Below are 11,148 nucleotides of genomic sequence, written 5' to 3' on the forward strand. Positions count from 1 at the left end.
GTGTGTGCATGTGTGCACAAAGAATGGCCATGAGGAGATACTGTGGTGAATCCTGTAATACAGAAGGTCAGTGGGATCCAGGTGCCCTTTGGCATGTCTGCATGAGAGAAACATCCTGGGAGAAACCTGTACTCAGTCAGCCCTTCATGTCAACTGCAGCGTTCCAGTAACACAGTGAGAGCGTTTTCATATCACATCTACGTATTTGTATTAGAATAGAATAGGAGCACAGCATTAAAGGAAATCAACTAGATCTCTATGAAAAAGTCTCAAAACCAATGGAAACAGTGTTGCAGAATTCGTTCAATATATGCCATTTTCTAAATTTTAAAAACCCACCAGACAAAACTTACATTGTTCTTGGGCTCATAGATGTGCGGTGGAGAAGTATGAAAAATGGACTGAGTGCATCCATCAAGCAGTAGTAGTTGCAGGCGAGGCCCAGTGGAGGAAAGGGTAGGGCAGGTTTGAGGGCCGTAAGGTTAACTCTACTGTTCAGGTCTCTTCAGCAAATACAATGAAATACTAGTTAATTCTAAGTGTGCTGGAGTAACACTGTTTGCAGAGTAATTCTTTGTATTTGAAGAGTTTCTCACTCGATAAAAACACAAACGAGAAACTGTGGTGAGAACGACAGATGGTGTCGGTAAGCAGATGGAAGAAAGGGGGCCCTGGCCCCAATCCACTTCTGCCTCAAAGCTCTGCCATTGCCCCCGAGCCCCTCAGAGCCCGCCTCGCTCCCCCAGCTGGGGCAGAAAATGGGAGTCCCAGATTGGGGCCCTGAACGTGTTATTTTATAGGAAGACACATGTCCGTGGTTCTAGGGGGCTTGTGCTATCCTGTGTAATGGGCATATGTTGTGGCTGGACCTGCAAGTCTAGTCATAGAAGATGACCGCCTGGTCCAGTCTACTGACGTGCTGACTTCCACAAACTTGACGTACAAAATAAGCTTTAAAATACAATGTCGTAAGACATGGCTAAACTGCTGATGTTGACAATGGCTTTACGTGCTCTGAACTTGAAGAAGGTCTGTTTTCTTTCATCAAATTCATTGAAAATTAAGGAATCACTTGCAAATTTACAAAAAAAAAAATACCAACCCACAATGTTGTCTTTTTTATGAATCAATTCAATATTCCTGGAAATTTATTAGTTACTAATCTGTATGTGAATCTGAAAAGTAACATATTGTCTAACTGTGTATTTTAAATCTCAATGCAAAGTAGAATAACTTTATTTGTATTTTGAAATATCTTTCACGTATCTAAAACAATTTTAAAGATATTTGCTTTTGTTAAGAGACAGAGCTCTATTTTTAGAGGAAAAAAGCTCAAAGCAGATCAACTTATTTACAGAAAATAATTTAAATATCTGTTGGTGTTGGTTAAATATTAATATTTAGCCAGTTGAATGGAAGGATGAATATCTGTCTTGGTTAATTTAGGTTATTCTAGAAAAATCATTAGTTCAGATGTTGCAGCAAATTCATTGCTTACTGAATTTTGAATAAGTCTGTTCTTTAAAATGCATGTGTTGTAAAGGGTTCAGAAACGAAACTTTAGACCAGGCTCCATTGAAGACGATGCCTGGTTAGTTGGCGGTCATTGAGATGCTGAACTGGGTGGCAATGAAGGAAAATGGCCCCCCTGTGTGAGGCCCCTGGCCGCAGAACCACTACCTCTCAAGGAGGACAGACCCCCTGCCTTGCAGTTCGCCGGTAGTTAGGGAAGCCAGAGGGGTTTGGAGGCATGACCAGAACAGGGGTTTCCCCTTTCTTCATGTGTTGATAGCCCTGAAATCAAAGTAGTTCTCACCTGCACCTGAGAGCATTCTAGTCTATAGTTGTCATACAGTTATAACCTTGTAGAGCCTGTTTTCTCCAGAGCCTGTAGTCCCACCAGAACATTCTGTCGATGGGTACACAGGCATCTGGGGGCATGCTGGTGGTATGCCTGGGGCCACCTGAGCCCTCCACCCCAAAGAAGGGCTAATTGTATGGGAGAGCAAGCAGTCCTGTCCATGCAGCCCCCCTTAAACTGAGAATTACACTTAGTAGAGGTGTTTATAACTGACCCATAGATCGAAAGTGGGAAAAGTAAGACTTTCTAATTAGAAGCATCATTGTCCTGAAGTTGTCACTTTCAGGAAAGAGCTCACCTTGTGTCCTTGTGTTACAGGTGTTGTGTCCTTAGTAGCTGTTCACCCCTCCGCAGTAAACACGCTTGGGAAGCAGCTCTTGCCAAAAACGTTCGGACAGTCCAATGTCAACATTGCACAGCAAGTGGTAAGGGGCTCCGGGCAGGGTGGGCTTGCAGATTTGGGAGAGCGGCCCTTAGGTTCCAGCTCAGAGGCTGGAGTGTGAGGTTTGCCCTCTGCAGATTCCTGTTGAACGCTTTCAGTGCTGGGCGTTCACCTTCCTCAGACACTGCGGGAACATGTGGTTAGAGTGCAGGTGGCCTTCCAGTGCTTGTGTATCCTTCCCGTGGCTGGGCTGGCCCATCTGTACAGGTGGGCGGTGGGACTCGACCCAGGCCAGGTAGCTTCCTCTGTCATTGTGTGCTCCACGTGGTCCTGAATCTGCCCTGACGGGGTTCTTAGGTGTGACGTGGAAAGCTCAGGTAGAGTGGCATGGAGTTGTGTGGGGGGTGGCTGCACCTTGGCCTTCGCACTTCATAGGGTGGACATTACCTGCCGCGGAAGGAGGGCGGTATCCATGGGCAGGTCACATTAGGTTAGGACTCTGCAGGCTTCCAGGGTATGCTGGGTGACAGGCGTATCCCTGTCCCTGCCAGTCCTCCAGGAGAGGGCCATGTGGGTTCCCCCATCCTGTGTTGCCCCCTGCCAACTGAACAGCTCCCACCTGTGCAGTTTACTAGACCTCTTCCCGATGTGACTCTGGTGAGGCTGAAGTCATTGCTACTAGGCCAAGTGCGGTCATGAGAAGAGAAGGGCATTACTGCCCACCTGAGCTTATTCACATCCCAGGTGACCACCCCCTGGCCGGTGTACAATTGCTCCCCGTCACATAGCCCCTTTCAGTAAAACGTGACCACATTTGCTTAGTAGAATAACTGATTTTTCAAATAGTATGTCGACTCTATTTGGCACATCATAGCTTTTCAATAAATGTCTTTTTGATATAAGCTAAATATTCCATTTTATGTTTTCATTTCTAATTCACATTATTTTATAGGTACTGTGTATTATAGCAGAATTTAGCTTAATGATAGCAACAGTTCTGTTTTTATTGCCAGTATAAATAGGTGGGGGGAAAATTATGTGAAGATTTTNTGCTGTGGTATTTTTCACTATAAGATCTTTACTGCTCAGTTGTCAGAAATGATTCTGCTTTGCCATGGCGCCCTTCCACCTGGCTGACCACATGCTACTACCGCTCACTTATTCCCAAGGTCCTTGCTTCTTACAGGAAGGACTTGTAAAACGCTGTTTATCTAAGATCAAGAAACCTAGATAAATTATTTTGGTCATGACCATTTGTCTTTGGCAGTTTGCAATCAGTCATTTTACAGCAAGAAATTTGAACCAAAGCTGCATGCAGCTGTTAAGGTTTGCTTCAGAAATACTTTCAGTGACTAACCCAGTTAATGAAAAGAAGCACTTCTTTTTTTTTTCTTGTTCTGGGGCTCGGACCAACCCGAAGGTCCTTGCTCTGTTCTCAGGCCAAATCACCAGTTTGTTTTCAAGATAGTGGAATGAATTTTCACGTCCACTTGCCTCTGCCAACCCCAGACATTACCATTTAAAATACATGTGCTGATTTAATAAATAAAAGCAGTACTTCATCAAGGACTAAGCTTTAAAACCTGAAATGTTCAAATGACCTTTTTTATGCTGATGATCGCAGCCAAATAACTAACTCATGGGCTAAGGTGGCCCAACGTGGCTCCCTGCACGGAGGACCTAGGCATTTCCCTCCATGGCGTTCTGTAGTTATTTGCATAATGGTGATTGGTTCGTCTTTTTAATGTGTTATTTTATACCACTCTCTGACAAGGATGGTGTGTTGACAGCGTCAGCTTTGTCGCTCTGTTAGCTGTCGTATTTATTGTGACTGTTGTTGCTTTCTGCAGGCTGGTCTAATTGAAGCCAATGGGGAACTAAAGGTCTTCATAGACCAGAACCTTAGTCCTGGAAAAGGTAAGGGCGCCTACTTTGGAAATACGAGTTTGTTGATCTATATGTTAAGTTTGGTGTATGTATGAATTGCTCTGATATGAAAGCCCATTGTCAACAGTGGAAACCCCACTTCGGGAGCTCTCCTGCCCGGGAGCCCCCGAGATGGACTACGGTGGAGTTGAACACTCAGAACTGAGTCAGACAGACCACCTGCACATATTCTTCAGTGGCTGAGTTTATTTTGGTTTGTAAGTCGCATACTATTTGCAAAAATTCAGGAAATGTAGAAAAGTGTAAAGAAGAAAACACAGGTCAGTTATATTTCTTCCACCTCGGGGCCGGGGCGGTGGTGTGTGCTCCCCAGGTGTTCGCTCTGTGGCCAGGCACACCAAAGCAAATAGAAACACACTCCAATCTGAGGGCTCATGGTGCAGTGCACACCACACGTGCGAACGCGTCTCCACGTCAGTAAGCTGTGTGTGTGTCTTTAACGATTCTTTGGGGATCGATGTTTCTCTGCATCATTGGAATTTGGGGAGGATTGATGAAAGCCACTTCTTGCTAGGAGGTCCCACAGTTTCCCTCCTAAAAGTGACATATGGTAAACCTCTGAGAACATGTATTTGAGCATGCTGGTTACTTCCTCAGATAAAGTTGTAGATGTGGAATTGCTGCATTAAAAAGATATGCACCTTTCAAATGTTGATGTGTGACGCTTGGCTGATTATAAAGCTGCGTTGGTGTGGGGCTTTGATATCAAGTTTATGCAGGCCTGTTTTCGTGCAGCTTGTGATAATGCTGCTGAGAGAAGACCTGTGGGAGAGCCTGCTTCATCGTAGGGAGATTTTGCTTGCAGGGCTGGATGAGGTTGCTTTGCATGTCTCCAGCCTTCATGTCTGCTTTATCTGTGGCAGCCAGGCTGGGAGCCTAGAGGCCTTATTTCTGGGTTTTCTCACGATTGTCATACATAAAATTAGCTTTTTACTCTAATAGTGAAGCTCTAATAAGTGATGTCTTGATGCCTACTGTAAGTTTGGGGGAATCTGAAACTAGTGCTGGTCTCCCACTTCATTTTCCTGCTATGTCCCAGCCCCTTCACATCCATCCATTGCTGGTGAATGCTGGACAGGAACCCAGCCACACTCCTCCCCCATGGAGCCAGATCTCCGTGTGACTGAGCACGTCCAGGATGTCATGGCTGATGGGCTCATACCCCGTCCACTCTGTTGCATTGGGACTTAACCTTCAGATGCCTTTGGGGCTCTCCTGCTGCAGAGCCTCACGCACATGGCCACGTGCCGGCCACCCTTACCCTCTGCCTGGATTCTGTCCAGGTTTTGGCTGATCTCGTCTCCTCTCTACACCAGCCTCTCTCCCCTCGGGACCAGGGCTCCGGGTCTCGGGCCCATGCCGGCTCTTCAGGTTTCTCTGGCTCTGGAATGTCATCGGTGGGGCCCTGCTCTTTTGCCATACCTCCCTCTTTTCCCTCTTATTCAAGGATGGGGAGCCCACTGATGCATACTTTTAATTATCAAGTTAAAAAATTTTGTGAATACTATTTTTTGCCAGTCACAGATTTCTTGAGTGAAAAATTTCAGTGTAATTGGACATTTAAAATTTTCAGAAATTTGAGGCATGACATTTTCTATTATAAAGTGATAAAGCAGAAATAATAATGAAGAAATCCACAAACTTGGATCCCTTAGAAATGATGGAAGTCTTTCATTCTGGTGTTTATTTTTACTTCCTCTATTGTTTGGATACTCCCAATTAAGCTTACTTTTATGACCACACACTGGCTGTCTCCTTTTCCTTTCTTACAAACCAATATGTGCTTAAATCCTACTGAGTTTAATTATAAGCCAAGGAGTTGGATTGGAGAGATTGGAAAATAATAGTTTCTTGATTCTACTGCGCCGTTTAAAATACTTCGTGTCCCTCCTGGGCGTGATCTGACTGCTCTGCAGCCCCTCGATTTAGTCTCNCTGGGTCTCAGCGCCGGGCAGCTTGGAGAAGGCTGGATAGGGAAGGAGGGAATCTTCCTGACTTTACATTAATAGCAAGAAAGTTACCTTGAAGACCTGTTCTGTTAGCCTGCTCACATTTGCCCTAAAAAGTCCTAAATTTGCAGTAAAACTTCCATAGTTCCTGATGCTGGTTGACATCTTTTTAAGAAGCAGCGTTGAGTGTATTGATACTCATCAGATAACGTACTGGGTCCCATCCTTTTGGATGTCAGCCCAGTTTTTCCTGAGAGTTAAAGGCACAGATCTGAGGTCTGGCCTTTAAAGAAAGAAAGACATTGGACACCCGTTGCTGTACTGAGTGCTCTGCAGAGAGGGAGCCAGTTTCCCCTGTGGTCCGCTCGCGTGAGCCCCAGTACCAGCGGGACCCAAGGCCCTTGTGTAGCTTGATGGCCCTTTTAGGTTAATGTGTGTCTGAATTCAAGGCAGGCTCTAAGAATGCTAAGGGCATTACTCTCCCTTTGTATTTTTGAAGGAAACGCAACAGGAAAGGAGAGAAGAACGGTAAGGGCCTGAGGCACTTCTCCATGAAGGTCTGTGAGAAAGTGCAGAGGAAGGGAACCACATCCTATAATGAGGTGGCTGACGAGCTTGTTGCAGAGTTCAGTGCTGCCGATAATCACATCTTACCAAACGAATCCGTAAGTATGTACCGCATGATGCACTGGCATTGCACAGTCCGCTCTGTTTTTATGTGAAACAACTTCAAACAGAAGTTCTAAGGAGAGTACAAAGGAATTTTTTCCCAACCCATTTGTGGGTACGATTCGCCATCATCCCCAAATGTTTGTGCCTGCGCTCTGGCTCTGCCTGTTGGGCAACCTCCCCCTACAGAAATGCCCTCTTGCCAGGCCTGTCCTGCATCACTAGCACAGGCCGGTTCTATGAGGATGTGTTAGGAGTGATGCTAGCAGCTGCTGGGATGGCTTTAGACCACATGAAGTGAGCGGACGGGGCACTTCCTTGAGTATGTTCAGGGTGCAATGTTTAGACATTGATCTCCAATTCGTCAAGGATCTTTTGAAAACTCCCGCTCCGGCTTCCTCAGGCTTATGACCAGAAGAACATAAGACGGCGAGTCTATGATGCCTTAAATGTGCTGATGGCCATGAACATCATCTCTAAGGAGAAGAAGGAGATCAAGTGGATCGGTCTGCCCACCAACTCGGCTCAGGAATGTCAGAATTTAGAGGTACACCGCTAAGCTTTTATGTTCCGTTAGGTCCACGTAGATTCACCCCGGAGCAGTCTTTTTAAAGTAGGTGTTTTTGTTGTCTGCAGCACTGGCTCCTGTTATAAGGGTCTTGTGCTGTCTGTGCCTGGCCTGGACCAGGTAGACAAGTGTGTCCCTGTGTCCCGAAGTCTCTGATCGGGCCTGTCGCTTCCCATCTGACGTTGGTGCACTGTCCATCCTGCCGGCCTGGGCTGTGCAGATACTCACTGCGGGTGGGGAGGGGGTCAGCTCAGTTGAAGCCGAACAGTTAGTGTACAGAAATTCCAAATCCTAACCTGTGGGACTTTTACAAAATATAGCCATATCCAGAAAACGAGAGAAGACAGAAGATGTAGTTTTGAGATTGAAGAACACTCGTCTGTGTCTTGTAGCATGTGCCATGTTCTAGATTGGTGTTTTCCCACCATGAGGTTCAGGACAGACATTTTTGTCAAGAACCTCCTTAGGTGATATTGTGTTGATAGGGGTTTTAAAATATGTTCAACAAATTGTGATGATTTCTTGAATTCTGGTTTATTCTTGAAGGTAGAGAGACAAAGAAGACTTGAAAGAATAAAACAGAAACAGTCTCAACTTCAAGAACTTATTCTACAGGTAATGAAATACTTATCTTTGGAGGCAAGGTAATTTTTATTTCTTCCACTAAGGTAGTTTTCCCTCAACAGCAGTATCTCACAGTTCATTATATTCCTGTGTGGTAAATAAAATCTCTACTTGGAGATTTTGAATGTGAACTTCATGCATATTCACTGAGCTCACCCTGTGCTGTTGACATGAAATCTCATGGCTGTGGATTTCACACAGAGAGAGTGTGTGAGCATGTCCGCGTGTGTGTGAGCATATGAGAGCACATGTATGGGCACGTGTGAGTAGGCGGTGGGACAATTAAGTTCACGAACTTGTTGCAGTGCTGTCGCTAACTTCTTTTAATATCAGAGGGATTATTCATTATGAGTTTGTAGCAATTGGACAAACAGTTAACCAAGTTGACTATTTGGAAGTGCTGAAAAGGCTGCGTGAAAAAGTTAGACNAAGGCCCAGACCCTTTTGCACAAGCTGTTTGGGAGCCCAAGGGCGTGGTCAGCAGCATGTCCTGGAGAGTCAGCCTCTGGCGCGACGAAAGGAACAGGAGCTGGTTCTCACTGCGGAGGTTCAGGTAGTAAGTAAGGGTGGGATGGTCATGAGGAAGAGACTGAGGCCCAGGCCAGCATAGAGGCTGGGGGCATTGAAGGACCAGGGACTGGCTTTGCTTTCTGCCCTGCACCCTGTACCTGCGGGGCCAATTTACTGTCACTCTCAGGCCCACCTGTCAGGAATCCGGGAGCAGACCTGAGTATCTGGAGCAGCACCACCTGAGTATCGCTGCTTCGTTGGACCCTTGCTGCCCTCAGATGAGAAGCTGTGACATCCTGAGCCAAGGCCAGATGCAGCATCCAGTTCCTGCCTCGTCTGCTGGGGTTCTGGCATCGACTCACTGCCTCACACCTGGGTCCTGCTGTGGACTCTGCCCCTGTCGCCCCAATGGGGTTCTCGTCCTAACTCTGCTCCCAGTCTTGGCCTCCTGGCACCACCCTGCTCCTGACCGCTTAACGTCACTTTTTCCTTGTTGCTGCATTTCTGGGCCCCCGTTGTCTTCCAGGGCTTTCCAGAGAGGCAGAGCTGGTGGAAAGCATGCCATGCATATGAAGGAGGTTTGTTTCAAGGAATCGACCTGTGTGATATGGTGGGGCTGATAGGTCTGACAAATCAAGTTGACAGTCACACCCTTCGAGACTCAAAAAGTTCTATTTCCCCCAGAAAAATGAACTGAACCTACAGCCTTTGCATCTATAGTCCCTGAAGACAAGAGCCCCGATGCAGGGTTTTAGATAGTAGATTCTGTGTGCAGTTTTAGTTGTGGCAGCCATCTGGGTTGCTTCCGATTGCTTGCTCAGGGCTGTAATGCTGTAGGAGCCTTTGCTAGCACATTTGTTTTCATGCTTTGGGCAGTCACTTAAGGAGTAGAAAACTAGGTCACATGGAAAATGTGTGTGGCTGCACCATTTCGCATCCAGCCACTCCACATCTCACCTATGTTTGGTGTTGTCAGTGTTTTCGATTTCACATGTCCTGATTGGTCTTCCTCTTCCTCTCTTCGCTGCTGTGGCCTCGCACTGCTGGGAGCAGTGTGTTCAGGGTGCCTTGCCCCTCCCTGAAGGCCCTGCCCCCTGCACCTTGTCCTGGACGAGTTCCCGGCCTGGCCCATCTTCTCAACTTTGTTCTCACAGTTCCTCCTTGGGTCTTCTTTTTCTTCTCTTCCAGCCAGACAGCTGAGGGGCTCAGGCCACCTTCCCCTACCACACAGGCGCCCACACCCCTTCCTGACTGCTTCCTGCCTATCCTCTGTCAGACCCGGCCTGCCGCCACAGCTCAAGTGTCCTTTTTTTCTGTAATTTATCTATGTTTCTGTCTGCTTGTTTCATGCTTGTTGCCTTTTCAGATGGAAGAGTTCTGATTTATTATACAAGTAATACGTGCTCAACTGAGAAAAGAATACAGTGGTCACTATGGGTACATGTCAATGTATGTTTAAGTACTTATTATTTTGGGAACACTTTTCTACACCCGGTGTCCATGCACATAATGCTGTGAGACATGGTAATCCTCTCTGTGCCATTGTGTAACTTCGGTTTTTTTAGCTGGGCCATTCCTGTCAGTTTCTAATGCCACCTTTTGTTACCTGGCACGTTTTGGACGGGGAACTCTAACACCTGTTGATTGATTGATTGCTGACGTAAACCTGTCTTGGTAACAGCTCCATCCCAAATGTACGCACGCACGCACGCGCGCTCGCATGCATGCGTGGTGGGTAAGTTCAAACTGGTCCTCCTGCAGCGGTTGGGGGGGAGCCCAGTTGTGGAAGGGAGTGGGAGGACTCCTGCTTCGCCCTCCAGCGCCTTCCTGGGGCACGTGGGGCAGACGCATCGGCTTGTTCTCTCCTCCTGTTCTCCGCTTTAACCCCAAGGACGCTTAAAGCACGGGAGTGGCGTCCTGCCCTGTAAAGCTTGCGCCTGGGCACGAGGTGATGGTTCTTCAATTACACGCTGGCCGAGGAGCTCAAGGGCTGCTCTGCAGAGAAGCGCTGTGGAAGTAGCTTGAGATGCGGGTTTTGGGCAGACCTGGAGCTGATACTGTCAGAGGGCAGCCCTCGGGCCATGGCACACCTCAGCTTGGATCCACGGAGGAGCCCGTTTTCCCCAAGTTTACATGGCTCAGCCATGATTGGCATGTCTGTGTGGGATGGGTGTGGCCGCCGTGATGGCCCAGGAAGGAAGCTCCTCCTTGATTAAGAACTGGGAAGGCTGTTCCACTGCCCACCGACACCCCTGTGGGCAGCACCTTGGCAAAACCATGAACGCTGCATGCAAGGAGGTCATGTGCTGGTGGCTGTTTGGGCCATGTTAGCAAAAAAGAAAAATTTGTTCTGGTGAACAAAATAGTAACTCTTAAAACATTAGGTTCTGAAAAATTTTAAATGTTTAGTTGAAATCGTTTTTAAGAAAACACTAAATCATATATTTTCATAATTGAAGATATCCTGAAACCTATAGATATTAACAAAATATGAATACTAATTATAAAAATACGTTTATATAATGTTTTTAAAATTCTTTTTCTTTTAATATAGAAATTCAGACCATATATATTCTTAACTCATTTTCTAGCCAAGAAAGGAATTCTCTCATAAAGTTACATTTGAAAACATTTTGTT

General features: G+C 46.4%; 1 protein-coding gene across 5 annotated transcripts in view; it reads left to right on the plus strand.

The window, feature by feature from the left end:
• TFDP1 (transcription factor Dp-1) overlaps positions 1–11,148 on the plus strand; it is a 52,342-nt gene that overhangs the window by 22,858 nt on the left and 18,336 nt on the right. For all 5 annotated transcript variants that reach the window (XM_019644825.1, XM_019644829.1, XM_019644828.1 and 2 more), the window contains exons 3-6: positions 2,180–2,286; positions 6,639–6,804; positions 7,212–7,355; positions 7,923–7,991. In XM_019644825.1, the coding sequence (XP_019500370.1) occupies positions 2,264–2,286; positions 6,639–6,804; positions 7,212–7,355; positions 7,923–7,991 (402 nt within the window). In that variant the 5' untranslated portion in view covers positions 2,180–2,263. The remainder of the gene's footprint in view (positions 1–2,179; positions 2,287–6,638; positions 6,805–7,211; positions 7,356–7,922; positions 7,992–11,148) is intronic.

Source organism: Hipposideros armiger, unplaced genomic scaffold (genome assembly GCF_001890085.2).
Source record: "Hipposideros armiger isolate ML-2016 unplaced genomic scaffold, ASM189008v1 scaffold_91, whole genome shotgun sequence".
Classification (NCBI taxonomy): Eukaryota; Metazoa; Chordata; class Mammalia; order Chiroptera; family Hipposideridae; genus Hipposideros; species Hipposideros armiger.